Below are 20,235 nucleotides of genomic sequence, written 5' to 3'. Positions count from 1 at the left end.
CTAGTGGGGAAAGCGAGCTGTTGCGGTCAGATCCTGCCCTTTGAGGCATCTGGTTGGCCGCTGTGAGAACAGGATGCTGGCCTAGACAGGCCTGATCCAGCTTGTAGGATTCTTCTTCTGTTCTTATTTAAAACAGAGCATCCATGAGGTTTAGCTCTGTCGACAGAGCACGAGACTCTTAACTTGCAGGTCGTGGGTTTGAATCCCACATTGGGCGAAAGATTCCTGCATCGTGGGGGTTGGGCTAGATGACCCTCGTGGCCCCGTCTACCATTCTGTGATTCTGTATCCCGCTTCTAGAAGCCAGGCGCCACAGAGAATTAAGGGAGAAGTTGCATTCATTGCTTCACAACAGCGCCCAAGTTCTTGGAGCCAAAAGCACTCGTTTTTTCCCCATCTTCCAGAGTTGCCAGATAAAATCAGGTTTTATCTTGATAGCCTTTGACCCTAAATTCTTCCATTGTCTTGTCTCCTCCTGCACCTCCTTAAAAAGAAAATTCTGGGTCACCAACAGGGCCTCTTTCACGGCCTTGGTGGATAAGATCGTGTTTGCGTTGTGATTGCATGGGGCTCTGCACGTCTCTGCTTCAAACCCTCACCTTGCGGGGGAAGCGAATTCCCACCCATTTCAGCTGAAACTACAACTCATTGGGCAGAAAACTCGGAGGCTGACAGTAGGGGGTGCTAAAGCCAATGGCACCATCTATGTCCGGCATAGGCAAACTCCGCCCTCCAGATGTTTTGGGACTACAACTCCCATCATCCCTGACCACTGGTCCTGTTAGCTAGGGACGATGGGAGTTGTAGTCCCAAAACATCTGGAGGGCCGAGTTTGCCTATGCCTGATCTATGTCGTGCATTGAAACAGCATCTTACCACTTTAAAGAGCCATGCCTCTCCCCGCAAGCATTCTGGGAACGGTAGTTTTCTAAGAGTGGTTAGGAGAACCCATTTTCTCCCTCTTAGCAGAGCTGAGCTTTCCAGAGTGCTTTAACAACCAATCCCTCTTCCCAGGGCGCTCTGGGAATTGTAGTTCTGTGAAGGGAGTAGGGGTCTCGTGGTAACACTCGGCAGCTTTTTAACAAACTACAGCTCCCAGGATTCCTTGGGGGAAGCCATGGCAGTGATGGGGTGATTCTTTCAATGTATGGTTCAGATGGGGGCCTTAGTCGTGTTCATTCATTTCAATGCACCTATTCCTAGTGAAAAAGGGACGTGGGTGGCGCTGTGGGTTAAACCACAGAGCCTAGGGCTTGCCGATCAGAATGTCGGCGGTTTGAATTCCTGCGACAGGATGAGCTCCCGTCGCTCGGTCCCTGCTCCTGCCAACCTAGCAGTTCGAAAGCACACCAGCGTAAGTAGATAAATAGGTACCGCTCTGGCAGGAAGGTCAACGGCGTTTCCGTGCACTGCTCTGGTTCTCCAGAAGCGGCTTAGTCCTGCTGGCCACATGACCCGTAACTGTACGCCGGCTCCCTCGGCCAGTAAAGCGAGCTGAGCGCCACAACCCCAGAGTCAGCCACGACTGGACCTAATGGTCAGGGGTCCCTTTACCTTTTACCACTTGTCATCAGCCAAATAACTCTGTTAATCAAGGCAAAATCTGAGCTTGTTGTTCACAGACGTCTCCAACGAGAAATTGTTTTGCATCTACCAGAGTAGCGTCCCTTTATCTTTACCTAACTCCTAGTGAAAGTCCCAGACCCACCTGGGGATTGAAGCTGGGGCCATCCGCATGTGGGGCACACACTCTGGCTCAGGAGCGAGCCCCACCACTGCTGCAGACCAGGGACAAGGCCTTCCAGGTTGCTCCCAGCATCCTCGTTTCACGCAGCCGATGGCCAGGGATGGTGTGAGCTGTAGTGCAACAACTTCTGGAGGGTGCCATGTGGGATAGTTGCTGCTCCAGGCTTCGGGGCAGGGAGCTAATGCATGGGTAGGCTAACTTGTTGTTGTTTAGTCGTTTAGTTGTGTCCGACTCTTCGTGACCCCCTGGACCAGAGCTGACCAGGCACTCCTGTCTTCCACTGCCTCCCGCAGTTTGGTCAAACTCATGCTGGCCGCTTTGAGAACACTGTCCCACCATCTCGTCCTCTGTCGTCCCCTTCTCCTTGTGCCCTCCATCTTTCTCAACATCAGGGTCTTTTCCAGGGAGTCTTCTCTTCTCATGAGGTGGCCAAAGTATTGGAGCCTCAGCTTCAGGATCTGTCCTTCCAGTGAGCACTCAGGGCTGATTTCCTTAAGAATGGAGAGGTTAGATCTTCTTGCAGTCCATGGGACTCTCAAGAGTCTCCTCCAGCACCAGAATTCAAAAGCATCCATTCTTCGGCGATCAGCCTTCTTGATGGTCCAGCTCTCACTTCCATACATCACTACTGGGAAAACCAGAGCTTGAACTGTACGGACCTTTGTCGGCAAGGTGATGTCTTTGCTTTTAAAGATGCTGTCTAGGTAGGCAAACTAAGGCCTTCTAAATCCAGCTTGCGGACAGTCGGGGAATCAGCGTGTTTTTACACGAGTAGAATGTGTCCTTTTATTTCAAATGCATCTCTGGGTTATTTGTGGGGCATAGGAATTGGTTCATTTCCACCCCAAAATTAGAGTCCGGCCCCCCACAAGGTCTGAGGGACAATGGACCGGCCCCCTGCTGAAAATGTTTGCTGATCCCTGAGCTAACACATTGCGTCCCTTGGTTTCCCTGTGGGGTGGTGATGATTCCCTCTCTTCTCCCTCCTTCCTTTGTTGATGTTCATCCCAAGACGTCTTAAGGCTCTGAGACGGTTAAGCTGCCCTTAATCTCTCAGTGGTGTCTAATTGATTGCCTTGGTGCGCATCATGTGAGCCCCACACCCTACGGCCTGCGCATAATTCTCCTCGCCATCATCTGATGCTTGCGCCGGTCCCTTGGTGTCAGGTGGCAAGTCTGTCGGCTTTCTGTGGGGCTGTGATTTCACGGCTACAAGCCTTACAACTCCCTGGTCCTGAATGGGGCAACTGTGCCCCTGAAGGACCAGGTGCGCAGCCTGGGAGTCATTTTGGACTCACAGCTGTCCATGGAGGCGCAGGTCAGTTCTGTGTCCAGGGCAGCTGTCTACCAGCTCCATCTGGTACGCAGGATGAGACCCTCCCTGCCCGCAGACTGTCTCATCAGAGTGGTGCCTGCTCTAGTTATCTCCTGCTTGGACTACTGCAATGCGCTCTATGTGGGGCTACCTTTGAAGGCGACCCAGAAACTACAATTAAGCCAGAATGGGGCAGCTAGACTGGGGACTAGGAGCGGCCGCCAAGACCATAAAACACCGGTCTTGAAAGCTCTACATTGACTCCCAGTACGTTTCCAAGCACAATTCAAAGTGTTGGTGCTGACCTTGAAAACCCTAAAAGGCATTTTTGCTTTCAAGGTTTTTGTTTTTGCAGCTATTTTGGGTTGGATTTTGTGACAGTGTGGAACCCAGTTCAGCTCCTGATTGATTGTGTGACTGCAGTACATTGTTTATTGCTTTCATTTTATGGATCAGTGGTCTCGTTAGATAGCAAAATTTGTGTTAAATTGCTGTTTTAGGGGTTTGTTTTTAAAAGTCTGGAACGGATTAATCCGTTTTGCATTGCTTTCCATGGGAAAGCACACCTTGGTTTTGGAACGCTTTGGTTTTGGAACCGACTTCCGGAATGGATTAAGTTTGAGAACCAAGGTACCACTGTATATCTAACGTCCGAAAGGTATCTTTTTAAAGGACAGGGCCAGTCCTTCGTTGCAACCTGGGAAACTGCAATTTCCCAAAGTTCTCTGTTATTGTGTACACACAGCAGTGCAGAGAAACATCTGTGGAGCTATTCTGATCTCTTTGGAAACAGCCTGAGGAATGTTCTGTACATAGCAGAGTGGTGTCAAATTCCTAGGGGCTCACCATATTAGCAGATTTTTAATTCCGCCCCCCCCCCCAAGAGTAGTGGACCACTTTCGAGGCTGGCTGACTTACCGGCACAGGGTTCTAAAGACTAGGACTAGCCACCTGAGAAATAGTTTCTCTCCAAATGCGATTTTGGTTTTAAACGCAATGTAAGGAGTCTCTATGGGAGTATATTGTACAGTGGTACCTCGGGTTACATACGCTTCAGGTTACAGACTCTGCTAACCCAGAAATAGTGCTTCAGGTTAAGAACTTTGCTTCAGGATGAGAACAGAAATCGTGCTCCGGCGGTGCAGCGGCAGCAGGAGGCCCCATTAGCTAAAGTGGTACTTCAGGTTAAGAACAGTTTCAGGTTAAGAACGGACCTCCGGAACGAATGAAGTACTTAACCCGAGGTACCACTGTATTTTTAAAAAGGGGTATCAGAGTTTTTAGGGGGCTAACCAGGTTGGGATAGCTGGGGTAGCAGGCTTGTTGGTTTTGAAGGTCTTCAATATATTTTTTTCAGTTTCGTTGTTCTGTATGGGACAATGACAATAAAGATTATCTCTTTTTTCCCAATTTTTTAAAATTAATTTCCAAATTTTTAACAACTACAACGTAACATAAAAACAAAACATATAAAAAATCAAACAAACATAGAAAATTTCTTCCAATCAAATTCCAAGCTGATTTCCATTGTTAAGTGACTTCCTCAAATCCTTACTCACAGATTTTCATTAAATCTCAGTTTAGCAATTTTCCAATATTCATTTCCTAATATAATTAACAAGTTCAAATCACCCACTTCTTTTCTTTCCATCATAGTCTCAATGACAATAAAGATTATCGTATCATATCGTATTTTTCCGTGTATAAGACTAGGTTTCCCCCCTTAAAAACAATGTCCAAAATGTGGGGGCGTCTTATACATGGAGGTCATATCCCCCCCATTTTCTTAAACCAGAGTCCCCCCAAAATAGGAGGCATCTTATACATGGGGGCGTCTTATAGATGGAAAATTACGGTAACTTCCAGCATTTATCTGACAGCCGTTCTGTCTCCCCTTCCAGACTTCCCCAAAGAACTGGAGCCCAAGGCTGACCCACATCGGAGGGGGTCTCTCTGCGACCGGCACTGCGCTGCCGTCAACAACACCCATGGGGACATGGGGGACCTCCATTCGGGATCCCACCAACTCATGCATGGCATCCTCACGCCCAGGATACTGCCAGGTAAGGTATGGGGGGAAAGGGGGAGCTTCCATTGTAAAAGGTAAAGGTAAAGGGACCCCTGACCATTAGGTCCAGTCGTGGCCGACTTTGGGGTTGCGGCGCTCATCTCGCTTTCTTGGCCGAGGAAGCTGGCGTACAGCTTCCGGGTCATGTGGCCAGCAGGACTAAGCCGCTTCTGGCAAACCAGAGCAGCGCACGGAAATGCCGTTTACCTTCCCACCAGAGTGGTACCTATTTATCTACTTGCGCTTTGACGTGCTTTCGAATTGCTAGGTTGGCAGGAGCAGGGACCGAGCAACGGGAGCTCACCCCGTCGCAGGGATTCGAACCGCCAACCTTCTGATCGGCAAGCCCTGGGCTCTGTTGTGGATTTCATGCTCTTTATTCAGCTCATCGTAGTGAGGAATGGAAGTTTCCCCGAAATGTCTGCTTTATATACATTATTTACACAATGGGCCCCACGTGATCGGCTAATTCCGGGATTCTTCCGTAGGCCAATCAGGTTGTGGATTCACTTCCACTTGGAGTTGGATTGGGTGGCTACTGCGGACCAATCAGACTGCTGCATTCTGGATCCTATTGTTCTAGGACCAATCAGACTGCTGCATTCTGGATCTTGTTGTTCTAGGACCAACCAGGCTGCTGCATTCTGGATCCTGTTGTTCTAGGACCAATCAGACTGCTGCATTCTGAATCCTATTGTTCTGGGACCAATCAGACTGCTGCATTCTGGATCCCATCGTTCTGGGACCAATCAGACTGCTGCATTCTGGATCCCATTGTTCTAGGACCAATCAGACTGCTGCATTCTGGATCCTATTCAACTCAGTACATAACAATACCCCTGATGTGTGTCTATGCCTCTGCCCACTTCCTTCCTCCCTCCATAATAATAATAATAATAATAATAATAATTTATTTATCTAGTGTTTTCAAACCCTTCCTGCTGCCCCCACCACTCTGAGGAAGTCCCGACATGCGATGGCTGCCTGGTCAAGACCACCCTCACCGCAGAGAATGAGGTCGAGGCTCACAAGCTCTCCAACAATTACAAGGTGTGTTCCTGGCAGGGAGAGGAGGGCGGGCGATGGCAAAGGGCAGAGAGGAATGGAGCCCAGTGTGCCCTTTTCGATTCCTGGGAATGGAGTTGAGAGATGCCCTAACCTGAGGAGAAAACAGCAAAGACCTGGTGAAGAGAGCACAGCATATTTTCTGAGAATCCTCCAGGAAAACAATCTCTTAAAGGACCTGTTGATGGCATTTTACCATTGTACTGGGGAGAGTGTATTAACTTAGGGTCTGTGTGTGTCGTTTGGGAGCTACACGGTCAGGGGAAAAACAATGCTGTCCAGGGTTGCAAAGACTGCAGAGAGAATAATTGGGTGCCCTCTTCCCACCTTGGATCAAATCTATGCTTCCAGGTGTCATAAGAAAGCGGCAGAGATAGCACAGGATAGTGCGCACCCCGGAAATGATCTCATTCAGCTTCTGCCTTCTGGAAGAAGGTCCAGGGTTATCAAGACTAGGACTAGCCGCTTAAGAAACAGTTTCTATCCAAATGCGATTTTGGTTTTAAACACAGTGTAAGGTAGTCTCTATGGGAGTCTATTGTATTTAATTATGGGGTATCAGAGTTTCTTAGGGGGCTAACCAGGCTGGGATAGCTGGGATAGCAGGCTAGTTGGGTTTTGAATGTCTTAGGTAGATTTTTCAATTTCGTTGTTCTGTATGGGACAATGACAATAAAGATTATCGTATCGTAGAGCCGGCACAACCACGAGGTGCGGTGTGGCAGTTGCCTCAGGCGGCAGAACCACACTGCTGCTGCCCCCCCCCCTAGCCTCCTTTTTCTCCCTATGTTGCCTTCAGCTTGCATGGGGAGGGGCTGCACAAAAAGAGGAGAAGGTGGCGGGGGGGCGGCGGTGGCATTCCCCCCCCCGCCTCCCTTGCTGCCATCATTGCTGTCCGATCCTACTAACTCTTCTTATTCAATTATTTCTCAAAATATATACACCGCTTGGTTGCAAACAGCAACAGCAAGGGCAATCCTCAAAGTGGTTTGCAAAAAGATCAAGCAGAGGGGAAATGGCAACTAATAATAATAATAATAATAATAATAATAATAATAATAATATTTATAGCCCTGCCCATCTGGCTGGGTTTCCCCAGCCACTCTGGGCAGCTTACAGCACATATAAAAAATGATAAAACTTCAGACATTAAAAACTTCTTGATACAGGGCTGCCTTCAGATGTCTGCTAAAAGTCAGATACAGTGGTACCTCGGGATGCGAACGGGATCCGTTCCAGAGCCCCATTCGCATCCTGAATAGAATGTAAGACGCGTCTGCGGGTCGTGTTTTGCAGCTTCCATGCATGCGCGTGACGTCATTTTGAGCATCTGCGCATGCTCAAGCAGCAAAACCCGGAAGCAACGCACTCCGTTACGTCCGGGTTGCTGCAGAGCATAACTTGAAAACGCTCAACCTGAAGCACATTCAACCCGAGGTATGACTGCAGTTGTTTATTTCCTTGACATCTGGTGGGACGGCGTTCCACAGGGCGGGTGCCATCACCAAGAAGGCCCTCTGCCTGGTTTCCTGTAACCTCACTTCTCGCAGGGAGGGAACTGCCAGAAGGCCCTCGGAGCTGGACCTCAGTGTCGAGGCAGAACAATGCGGGTGGAGACACTCCTTCAGGTATACTGGGCTGAGGCCATTTAGGGCTTTAGAGGTCAGCACCAACACTTTGAATTGTGCTCGGAAACGTACTGGGAGCCAATGTAGGTCTTTCGGGACCAGTGTTATATGGTCTCGGCTGCCACTCCCAGTCACCAGTCTAGCTGCTGCATATTGGATTAGTTGTAGTTTCTAGGTCACCTTCAAAGGTAGCCCCACAAAGAGCACATTGCAGTGGTCCAAGCAGGAGATAACCAGAACATGCACCACTCTGGCGAGACAGGTGGGGTCTCAGCCTACTTACCACATGGAGCTGCTAGACAAACACGGACTAAAATGACCTCAACTTTTCTGCGCAGCGGGGTAGGTTTTTGATTTTCTGTTCTTTCCTGTAGGCCCCACCCAAGTCTGCTGAGTGGTCCAGGGTCCAGTTTGAGTACATTGAGAATAATAGGGTGCAATTTAAGAAAGGCGAAAGCTGAGGGGGACTAGAGACCCAGATAATTGAGGTTTTGGATTCTGTAGGTCAGCAGTGGAGAACCACCTTATGCACCTGGTAACTTTGAGGCTGGATTACTGCAATGCACTCTATGCGGGGCTGCCCTTGGGTCTGGTTCAGACGCTCCAGCGAGCGCAGAATGCTGCGTCCACATTGCTGACAGGAGCTTCTGGTTGAGAACAGCTGACACGATTGTTAAAACAGCTGCATTGACTGACCATCTGCTACCCAGCTGGATTCAAGGTTCATGTATTCATTCAGGGACTGCCAGAACCCTTATATTATCTGCAGGAGTGTCTTGGGTTATTCCCCTACATTGGTGAGGCTCGTTTGACAACAGCAACAACAACCCGAGCCTTTGGTGTCACTGGCTCGGTCCTGTGGAACTTTCTGCCACTGGAGATTCAGCAGACGCCGTCTGTGCCAACTTTTAAACGCCCGCTGAAACCTTTTCTGTTTCTCAAGGCCTACATAGGCAATTAAGAGTGCACACACCACAGTCATCTTACTGCTGTTTGCTTTTGCTTTTAACTTGCTTTTAATCTTTTACGCTGTTGTAAACAACGGTGATATATTTCTCTGATACGGTGGTACATAAATATTTTTTATAAATAAATAAATGGGTTTGCGGGGGTGGAGTGAGCATGTTAGTTTCCCTCACTTGCCTCATATCTTGGGTTCTACAAATGCTAGAAACTTAACTCTTTAGTTGAAAAAAATTAAGCCGGGGTTCTCGACATCACGATTCATCAACCGGGGGGCAGTATCTTCCTTTGCCTTCCTGCAGACATTCATGGGAACATCACTTTCAAACAGCCATGACTTCCCTGCTCAAGAGTCCCAGAAATTGTAGTTTGACAACCTAGAACCTCTGTCCTAGAACTTTGGTTCCCAAAAAGGACTTGGTGATGCAACATAGCTTTAAAAAGTAAAGGTAAAGGGACCCCTGACCATTAGGTCCAGTCGTGACCAACTCTGGGATTGCGGCTCTCATCTCGCTTTATTGGCCGAGGGAGCCGGCGTACAGCTTTTGGGTCATGTGGCCAGCAGGACTAAGGCACTTCTGGCGAACTAGAGCAGCGCACGGAAATGCCGTTTACCTTCCCGCCAGAGCGGTACCTATTTATCTACTTGCACTTTGACGTGCTTTTGAACTTCTAGGTTGGCAGGAGCAGGGACCGAGCAACGGGAGCTCACCCCGTCGCGGGGATTCAAACTGCCAACCTTTTGATCGGCAAGCCCAAGAGGCTCAGTGGTTTAGACGACAGCGCCACCCGCATCCCTTTTCCGCTAACTTAAAAAGGTAAAGGGACCCCTGACCATTAGGTCCAGTCGCGAACGACTCTGGGGTTGCGGCGCTCATCTCGCTTTAATGGCCGAGGGAGCCGGCGTACAGCTTCCAGGTCATGTGACCAGCAGGACTAAGCCACTTCTGGCGAACTAGAGCAGCGCACAGAAACGCCGTTTACCTTCCCGCCGGAGCGGTACCTATTTATCTACTTGTACTCTGACATGCTTTTGAACTTCTAGGTTGGCAGGAGCAGGGACCGAGCAATGGGAGCTCACCCCGTCGCGTGGATTCGAACCGCCGACCTTCTGATCGGCAAGTCCTAGGCTCAGTGGTTTGGCCCACAGCGCCACCCACGTCCCTAAAGGAGCTTTAAGTAGCTTTAATAGATGCCCCTGTAACAGACGACCTCTTTCTCTCTCCTGCAGTTTGGCTTTAAGAAATGGAAGAGCCACGTGACAGCCAGGCCTTGGGAAGACCGCTCGGAAATTGTGAAGGAGCTGTATTCTGACCTGAACATAATTAAAAGCCCTGCAGGTAAAAAATAGAAACAAATACCCGGTTAATTTCCTACTGCTGTTCTTGCCCAACAATCACCTGGTCATAAACATCAGGACGGGCTTGTATTTTTTAAGAGGCCAAACCTCCCGTATATTGCTGAAGGACAGACTTGTTTGATGAAACCTTTACCCCACTTTATCCATTAAACGCCCCCATTAAAAAAAAAAGTGGAAAAAGTGCATATAAAACTCTATTGAAAGATCTCAAATACTAGTAGAATTGTGAAGGTACAACAACAAGAACAATAATATTTATACACCGCTCATCTGGCTAGGTTTCCCCAGCCACTCTGGGTGGCTTCCAGCAAAATATTAAAATACAATAATTCATCAAATATTAAAAGCTTCCCTAAACAGGGCTCCCTTAAAATGTCTACTAAAAGTCTGGTAGTTGTTTTTCCCTTTGACATTTGACGGGAGGGCGTTCCACAGGGCGGGTGCCACCACCGAGAAGGCCCTCGGCGCTGGACCTCAGTGTCTGGGCTGAACGATGGGGGTGGAGACGCTCCTTCAGGTCTACTGGGTCGAGACCGTTTAGGGCTTCCAAGGTCAGCAACAACACTTTGAATTGTGCTTGGAAACGTACTGGGAGCAATGAAGATCTTTCAGAATGGGTGTTATGTGGTTTTGGTGGCCGCCCCCAGTCACCAGTCTAGCTGCCGCATTCTGGATTAATTGTAGTTTCTGGGTCACCTTCAAAGGTTGCCCCACGTAGAGCGCATTGCAGTAGTCCAAGCGGGAGATAACCAGAGCATGCACCACTCTGGCGAGACAGTCTGCGGGCAGGGAGGGTCTCATCCTGCGTACCAGATGGAGCTGGTAGACAGCTGCCCTGGACACAGAATCAACCTGCTCCTCCATGGACAGCTGTGAGTCCAAAGATCATCCACTCTGCCCCTCTGCCAATGCAGAGAATCCACGGCTACAGCTTCCCTCATAGGTTGGCCATCCAGCCTTCTTCAAAACTTTGACTGATGAAGAGTCCACCTCATTCCAAGGCAACCTCTTCCACCAAACTGCTAGGAAGCTCTTCCTAGTTCTTGGTTGAAATCCTCAAACATGTGTTAGGCACCGGGCAAATGTTATCTGGAGAGTTTTAATTATTTGAGGGCCAGCACTGGAAAATTCCACTGTCCTGTAGCAACCCAAAAAGGTCTCTACCTACACTGACAAACTGGAACGTGTCCAGAGGAGGGCAACCAAAATGGTCAAAGGCCTGGAAACGATGCCTTATGAGGAACGGCTAAGGGAGCTGGGCATGTTTAGCCTGGAGAAGAGGAGGTTAAGGGGTGAGATGATAGCCATGTTCAAATATAGAAAAGGATGTCACATAGAGGAGGGAGAAAGGTTGTTTTCTGCTGCTCCAGAGAAGCGGACACGAAACAATGGTTCCAAACTACAAGAAAGAAGATTCCACCTAAACATTAGGAAGAACTTCCGGACAGTAAGAGCTGTTTGACAGTGGAATTTGCTGCCAAGGAGTGTGGTGGAGTCTCCTTCTTTGGAGGTCTTTAAGCAGAGGCTTGACAACCATATGTCAGGAGTGCTCTGATGGTGTTTCCTGCTTGGCAGGGGCTTGGACTCGATGGCCCTTGTGGTCTCTTCCAACTCTATGGTTCTATGATTCTACATCATATAGTTAAAAGTAGTATCCTACAACTTTAAACAGTCATGGTTTCCCCCAAAAACCCTGGGAACTGTTCGTGCTGAGAGTTGCCTTGAAGACCCTATTCTGCCCACAGAATTACAATTGCTGTAATAACAGATAAGACAAATACGAAAAAGTATTTCACCAATATTAGTCTAAGTTGTATATAGGTCAAGTAATCTCTTTTTTCAAAGAACAAAACAAAGCACACACACAGATGAATACTTACAGAGATTTACCAAAGATTCAGACTCTCAGAGACAAATAATGAACAACCCTGTAATTATGTGATGCCATCAAAAAGCTAAGAAATGAAAGGTACTGGGCTAGAAGGACTGTTGGCTTCTTACATTAAGTCTTTTAAAGATGTACTTTTACAACCCTTTCAATGGACAATGAACAATATTTTACAGAGCAGTAAGATTCCAGATAGAGAGAGGCCAACATGCAGCCGCTGGGAGAGATCATCAGGGGGTTTGGGCCGGGTGTTCATCAATATGCAGATGATACCCAGCTCTACCTCTCTTTAAATCAGAAAGAGTGAAGGCGGTGAAGGTCCTGTGTGAGTGTCTGGAGGCGGTTGGAGGATGGATGGCGGCTAACAGATTGAGGTTGAATCCTGACAAGACAGAAGTACTGTTTTTGGGGGACAGGAGGCGGGCAGATGTGGAGGATTCCTTGGTCCTGAATGGGGCAACTGTGCCCCTGAGGGACCAGGTGTGCAGCCTGAGCGTCATTCTGGACTCACAGCTGTCCATGGAGGCGCAGGTCAATTCTGTGTCCAGGACAGCTGTCTCCCACCTCCACCTGGTACGCAGGATGAGATCCTACCTGCCTGCAGACTGTCTCGCCAGAGTGATGTATGCTCTGGTTATCTCCCGCTTGGACTACTGCAATGCTCTCTATGTGGGGCAACCTTCTCGGTAGCAGCGCCCGTCCTGTGGAACTCCCTCCCACCAGATGTCAAAGAGAACAACAACTACCAGAGTTTTAGCAGACATGTGAAAGCAGCCCTATTTAGGGAAGCTTTTAATGTTTGATGTATTACAGTATTTTAATAATTTTTGGAAGCTGCCCAGAGTGGCTGGGGAAGCCCAGCCAGATGGGCGGGATATAAATAATAAATTATTGTTATATTATTATTATAATTATTACACTTATACCTATAGAAGCTCAGGACTTGACTTTGGTGAAAAACCATCGACCAATTTCCTTACTGAACAATGATTATAAGTTACTTACATCAGTTTTGTCAGAAAGGTTAAAAAAGATTTTGCAGGATTCAATTCATCATGATCACTGTGAATTCCTGCCTAAAAGACAGTTAAGAGATAATGTCAGAAATATATTAGATGCTTTGGAATTATTATTATTATTATTATTATTATTATTATTATTATTATTATTATTATTGGGCGGCTTCCAATCAACTGTTAAAAACAGTACAGCGTTAAATATTAAAAACTTCCCTGAACAGGGCTGCCTTCAGATGTCTTTTAAAGATAGGATAGCTGCTTATTTCCTTGACATCTGGTGGGAGGGCATTCCACAGGGCGGGTGCCACTACCGAGAAGGCCCTCTGCCTGGTTCTCTGTAACCTCACTTCACGCAGGGAGGGAACTGCCCGAAGGCCCTCGGTGCTGGATCTCAGTGTCCGGGCTGGACGATGGGAGTGGAGACGCTCCTTCAGATATATCTGAATTGCCACAAGAAACGAGCTGCTTTGATTTTTTTGGATGCAGAAAAAGCCTTTGACAAGGTGAATTGGGTATTTTTGTTTAAAGCACTGCAAGAAACGAACTTTGGAGATAACTTTATTAAATGGGTAAAAATGATTTACAAATCACAGACAGCCCAGATATTTGTTAATGGGAAATTGACAAAACCCTGTGAGATAACAGAAGGGGACAAAGCAAAAGTGTCCATTGACCCCATTAGCTTTCATTCTGGTCTTGGAAGTCTTGCTTAGAGACATTAGACAAAATGTGAGAATTATGGGAATAAAGATTGAAAAAAGAAAGTTATGAGCCTTTGCTGATGACCTGATATTAGTTCTGGGAAATTTGCTGCAGTGAGTGGAGATTGTTATGAACAAAGTAAGTGATTTTGGTATGTTAGCAGGCTTTAAGATTAATGACCAGAAAACAGAAATATTAACAAAGAATATGACAACAGAAGATCAGAACGTTTTGATGGAGAAAACAGGGTTTCCAAATCAAAAAGAATTAAAATACTATGACAAGTACGAATTGTATGTTGTTTCAAAATAGCTATGTTAAGACACGGGCCGAAATTAACAAAAAAGACGTCAAGATGGGAGATGCTAAAATTATCATTGTTGGGTAGAATCTCAGGGATAAAGATGAATGTTCTGCCTAGAATGACGTTTTCATTTCAAATAATTCCTTTTTCGGCTAATGATTCACTGTTTCAACAATGACAAAAAGATTTATCTAAAATTCTATGGCGGGGGGGATGACTGAGAGTCAAAATTAAAGCATTGCAGGATTCAAAGGAAAGGGGAGGGTTGGGTTTACCTGACCTGAAATTGTATTTTGTGGCTTCTGGTTTGGTGTGGATGAAGGAGGGGGTGACACTGAGAAGGAGGGGGTGACTCCAGAACTTAGAAGCTCATGATTTAAGGTTTGAATGGGGTGGATATTTGTGGGGCCGTAAAGTCAAAACTGATGTGAATTTCAAAAACCATCTGATTAAGAATTTGGAACAGATATGAACCTCGATTATGTCTAAAGACACCTGATTGGATTTCACCACAAGAAGCTTTTCGTAGAAAAGAGGCGGTTGCCAAAGAGAAACCGCTAACTTATCAAGAGTTATTAGAGTGGAGTCAGGAAGATCGTAAAATTAAAACAAGGGGAAAGTTAACAGCGGAAGGTTATCGTTCCCAGCGGTTTTCTCATTTACGACTAGCGAGAGAGATTTAAGTTGGATAAAAAGACTTTTTGGTTAAGGTCCCCTCCTCTCTCCTGCGCGTCCTTGAGGCCTTAGCCTCCAAAGTCCTCTGCGTCTGAAGGAAGGGGACGTGGGAAATGCGAGTCTGGGATAGACTTTGTGTGTTTTAAAAAGCGAATCTTCTACCTAGGCTCTATGCTGACATGTGGAAACCTTTTCTACCTCCTCTGTTTCGGATGGTGGCTGTCTTTGCTCTACGTCCTGGTCTCCGTCCTGATGTTCCTCACCATCCTGGGGGTGCCCTACGGTGAGTTCAGGGGCCTTAGCATAGAATCGTAAAATTGGGACCCCAGGGTCATCTAGTCCAACCCCAGGAATCTCAGAGCGTACGAAAAGCAGTTGCTGCTGCGCTCATGTTCAAGATCCAGTTTTGAGGAGGAGGGAGGGACTGAAGAGGCAAAAGCAATGGATGAGTGGAAGATTCAGGACAGGCATGATTGTAAGAACTCGATCGTTTAGTGTGGTAGCGTTTGGACTTTGGAACTACCTGTCAATTGATACAAAGCAGGCACATATGTTGGAGGTTGATGTCTGTTTTAACCGGTTTGAATATTTTAACGTTTTGGCCTATAATTGTACAGTGGTACCTCCAGTTGCGGACACGATCCGTTCCGGTGTGTCGTTCGCACCCCGGAAAGTCCACAACTGGAGCGGCGCTTCTGTGCAAGCGCAGAGTGCAATTGAGCACTTCTGCGCATGTGCGAAGCGCACAGAACGCTTCTGTGTGTGTGTGTGTGCAAGGCGAAATCCGGAATTATACACTGGGTTTGCCGCGTTCGCAAGCCAAAAGGCGCAACATGAACCTAACGCAACACGAGGCATGACTGTATTATTTTATTCTTTTTCTAAACCGCTTCGAGGATTTTTTTTAATTTTAAAAAATAGCTATCAAGAAGTGCATACATTTTATGAAATAGGTGTTTTTTTAAAAAAAGGAAATCTGCCCCAGAAAGCCAGAGCTAACGTAACTAGCAGCCTAATTTTCGCCTTAGTGGCTGGGAATAGTCAGGCTAACCTAATGCGATGTAGCTGATTTTTCTGTGAGGAAAAGCCTGAGACTTTCATATACCACGCCCATTATCCCAGATGGGATCTTGCCAGTGGCGGCTAGTGGCTGTTGGGAGTTGTAGTATGGAAGGCAGAGCGCCCGGTCAGGGACAGATCTACTGTGAAACAAATCAAGCTGAACTGTCTGGTCGACCCAATTTGAATCACACGACTCAAACGGATTAATTTTTGGTGGTATAAATTCTGACAATCCCGGAGTTTGAGATTGTCGGAATATTTTGTAAAACGTGCTTCGCTTAGTAGGTGTTTCAGCTGAAAGATTCTATCGCCTGTAGTCTTTTCTCGGTTTATTTCATCTTTCTAGGATGCATCCTGCATGTCTAGAACACTCCTCACATTTTCATCGCACCCCCATAACTCAAAAGCTGTAAATCACAGGACATTTTTATTCTACCCAGTGACTTTGGCACGTGAGATAATCCAGTACAGTGGACGCTCGGGTTATGAACATGATCCGTGCGGGAGGCATGTTCACAACCCGCAGCGTTCGCAACCCGTGACCCACGTGTCTGCGCATGCGTGGGTCGCAATTCGGTGCTTCTGCGCATGTGCAAAGTGTGATTTAGCGTTTATGCGCATGCGCAAGCACTGCAACCGGGAAGTACCGTATTTTTCGTTCTATAGGACGCACATTTTCCCCTCCAAAAATTAAGGGGAAATGTGTGCGCGTCCTATAGAGCGAATGCAGGCTGCGCCGCTAAGCCCAAAGCCAGAACAGGAAGACAGAGCACTGCGGAGTGCTCCGTCTCGCTGCTCTAGCTTGGGGACGGCTGCACCCAAAGCCTCTCTAGGGCAGCGGGGTGCCTTCACCCTGCTGTCCTGCAGAGGCTAGCAAGGCTGTTCCCAAGCCAGAACAGAGAGACGGAGGGCTCCGTCTCGCTCTTCTAGCTTGGGGACGGCTGCGCGCAAAGCCTCTCCAGGGCAGCGGGGCTCTGCGCTCCAAAGGCTTCAGGGATCTTTGAGGCTGGCGGTGGGGGAAAGCAGCGCTTCCCCTCACCGCCAGCCCCACAAGCTCTGGTGAATGTACCTTGAACGCACCTTGTTTTAGAGGGGGAGAACAAGAAAAAAAAATTTTTTCCCTGTTCTCCCCCTCCTATGGTCCAGTGTGTCCTATGGTCCGGTGCGTCCAATGGAGCGAAAAATACGGTAACCCATTCCAGTACTTCCAGGTTTGGTGCCATGCGCAACCCGAAATCACGCAACCCACAGTGTCTGTAACCCACATTTTAATCAAAATCTGAGATGTAGTTGTTAATTTTTTGAAAAATAAACGTGCTGATCCCTTGTGGGGCAACCCCAGTGAAGAAGGTCAAAGGGTTGCCCAGACCACATTGCTGGTTGAGAAGGGGGGGGGCGGGTCATGACAGTTGGAGCTCCAGCCCCCCCCCAAAAAAACTTAGAATAATAGGTGGAGCCAGCAAATTCTGATTTTTGTCCCTGTCCTCTTCCTTGACGAGTTCTGCAAGGGGCATCCCTGAGATTTATGGAGAAGAGGAAGACGGCAACAAGAACCACCCCCTGGGCTGGTTTAAATTAAGAAGGAATCCATTTGCCTAATGGATTTTGCCCCAGCCTACAGAAAGGGGTAGCTTCGGCTGGGGAGGGCGGGATATAAATAAAATTTATTATTATTTATTATTATTATTATTACAGTGGTGCCTCGCAAGACGAAATTAATCCGTTCCGTGAGGCTCTTCGTATAGTGGTTTTTTCATCTTGCGAAGCAAGCCCATTGACAGCTTAGCGGATTCGCGCTATTAGCGGTTTAGCGGCTTTTAGCGATCAGCTGTTAAGCGGCTTATCAGCGGATCAGCTGATAAGTGGCTTAGCGGCTTAGGAAAAGGGGGGAAGGGAAAAAACCCCGCAGGAACTCGCAAGACATTTTCGTCTTGCGAAGGAAGCCCATAGGGAAATTCGTTTTGCGAAGCGCCTCCAAAACGGAAAACCCTTTCGTCTAGCGGGTTTCCCGTCTTGCGAGGCATTCGTCTTGCGGGGCACCACTGTATTATTATTTCTTTGCTCCGGAACCTCACCCGTCTTTCTCCCCTCCGCAGGTAAGCTGTGTTGGAAACTTGCGGGATATTTCCTCTGGCCGTTTGGGAAAGTCATTCAAAAGGTAGGAGACCCAAACGGAAGCTGGCAGCCGTCTGTCCAGGACATAGCCTGCAGCCGTTGATTTTTGCAGAACAGCGACTTCGGGCGTTTTTGAGAGGTGCCGGCCAAAAATGGCGGCTGAGGAAGCTGCGTGACTTTAGGGCAGAGGGAGGGAATAAGGAGGTCGTGGTTTGTGAGGTGAAACCTGCCTGCTCCTCTGGGGTGGGGGGTGATTTCGGTCCTCGCCTTACGGTCACTTCTGGAAAGAATATGCAGGCCAAAACACAGCTGGCCTTTGAATAATAATAATAATAATAATTTATTATTTATACCCGCCCATCTGGCTCAGTTTCCCCAGCCACTCTGGGCGGCTTCCAATCAAGTGTTAAAAACAATACAGCATTAAATATTAAAAACTTCCCTAAACAGGGCTGCCTTCAGATGTCTTTTAAAGAGAACATAGCTGCTTATTTCCTTCACATCTGAAGGGAGGGCGTTCCACAGGGCAGGTGCCACCACCGAGAAGGCCCTCTGCCTGGTTCCCTGTAACTTGGCCTCTCGCAGTGAGGGAACCGCCAGAAGGCCCTCGGAGCTGGATCTCAGTGTCCGGGCAGAACGATGGGGGTGGAGACGCTCCTTCAGGTATACAGGAGCGAGGCCATTTGAAATGTTCATTTCTCCGAATTCTGTACTGCTGTTTAAAAAATTGCTTAGCCATGTGTATGAAATTGCTTAGTACGAAAATACATTGGGGGGGGGGGAGAGAATTGCTTGCAAAAATACCGTATGTTCCGGCATACAAGACTACTTTTTATCCCTGGAAAATCACCCCAAAAGTCGGGGGGCGTCTTATACACCAGGTATGCACGTTGGGAAGAAGGAGAGGGAGCCGTTGAACAGTTGCACCCCTTCTGCCGTTGCTCCTCCTCCCTCCCCACAGAAGGGGACGCAGAAAGTCCTTCCGAGCGCTCGCTCGCTCGCTCGCCCACCCGCCAAACGCCTTGCCTCGGGCTGCTGCTGCGACAGCAGAGGTAGCGGAGGGGTGTGTGATGTGCCCCTAGCGGCGCTCAAACTCTATAACTCTAAAACTCTAAAATTGAACAGCAAAAGTTGGGGGTCGTCTTATATGCCCAGTCACCTAATACGCCAGAATCTACCGTATGTTTATTAGAAGAAATGTACAATGATAACACATCTTTGTGAGGACTCTACCACCTCCAGCACAGACTACCTCAAATGCGGTTTTAAAACCTATACAGCCGTACCTTGGGAGTTGAACAGAATCCGTTCCGGAAGGCTGTTCGACTTCCAAAGGGTTTGGAAACAAAAGCGTGGCTTACGATTGGCCGCAGGAAGCTCCTGCAGCCAATCTGAAGCCCCTTCGGAAGTTCGGCTTCCAAAAGAACGTTCGGAAGCAGGAACACTCACTTCCGGGTTTGCGGCGTTTGGGAGCCAAAACGTTTGAGAGCTAAGTTGTTGGAAAACAGAGGTACGGCTGTGTTTAGTTTTGTTGTGTGTTGGCAAATCGCCTTAAGTCTACAGTGGACGCTTGGGTTGCGAACGTGATCCGTGCGGGATGCACGTTCACAACCTGCAGCGGCACGTCTGCGCGTGCGGGTTGTGATCCAGTGCTTCTGTGCATGCACAAAGTGTGATTTAATGCTTCTGTGCATGCGCGACCTCAAAACCCGGAAGTAACCCATTCTGGTACTTCCGGGTTTCGGCTCGTCTGTAACCCGAAAAAACGCAACCTGAAGCGTCTATAAGCCGAGGTATAACTGTAATGTGAAAGGTGATTTGTAATCTATTGTTGTTGTTATTTTATTATTATAATATTTTGCCTAATGTACACATTTTTTGCAAACCGGTTCCGGCAGTAAAAATAAAGTCTTGGGCTCTGATTTGGGAAGCTCCCTTTCCCTCCCCTAACTTCTTTCTCAACTCCTGCATCTCGCAGACGAAAACTTACCACCGGAACTGCAACATGAAGTTCAGCAAATACGACGCCATCGCGGAAGTGAACGAGGTGAAGGAGACGACTCCCCTTGTCGCCCGCCAGGAGTCGGCTTGCGAGGAGAGTGCAGCGCACTGGGTAAGGTGGGGTGCTGCTTTCCTAGAATTGTAGAGTTCGAAGGGACCCCCAAAGGCCATCTATTTCAGCCCCCTGGAATGCAGAAATCACAGCTCAAGAATCCTTAAAGGAGAGGGGGCAGACTCCCCCCCCCACTGGATGTTTTAAAACAGAGGTTGGAGAAAACGAGTGAGGTCCCAACTAAAGAAGAATGGTAACTGAAGCTGGTGAA

General features: G+C 47.9%; 1 protein-coding gene across 1 annotated transcript in view; it reads left to right on the top strand.

The window, feature by feature from the left end:
• Positions 1-20,235, top strand: part of LOC310825963 (uncharacterized protein) — a 49,160-nt gene that overhangs the window by 2,955 nt on the left and 25,970 nt on the right. The window contains exons 2-7 of the mRNA XM_083700253.1: positions 4,964-5,125; positions 6,053-6,180; positions 10,018-10,126; positions 14,901-15,017; positions 17,893-17,954; positions 19,890-20,024. Coding sequence (XP_083556379.1) covers positions 4,964-5,125; positions 6,053-6,180; positions 10,018-10,126; positions 14,901-15,017; positions 17,893-17,954; positions 19,890-20,024 — 713 coding nt within the window. The remainder of the gene's footprint in view (positions 1-4,963; positions 5,126-6,052; positions 6,181-10,017; positions 10,127-14,900; positions 15,018-17,892; positions 17,955-19,889; positions 20,025-20,235) is intronic.

Source organism: Podarcis gaigeae (genome assembly GCF_964106915.1).
Source record: "Podarcis gaigeae genome assembly, chromosome: 10".
NCBI lineage: Eukaryota > Metazoa > Chordata > Lepidosauria > Squamata > Lacertidae > Podarcis > Podarcis gaigeae.
This window is presented reverse-complemented; position numbering and strand designations above follow the sequence as displayed.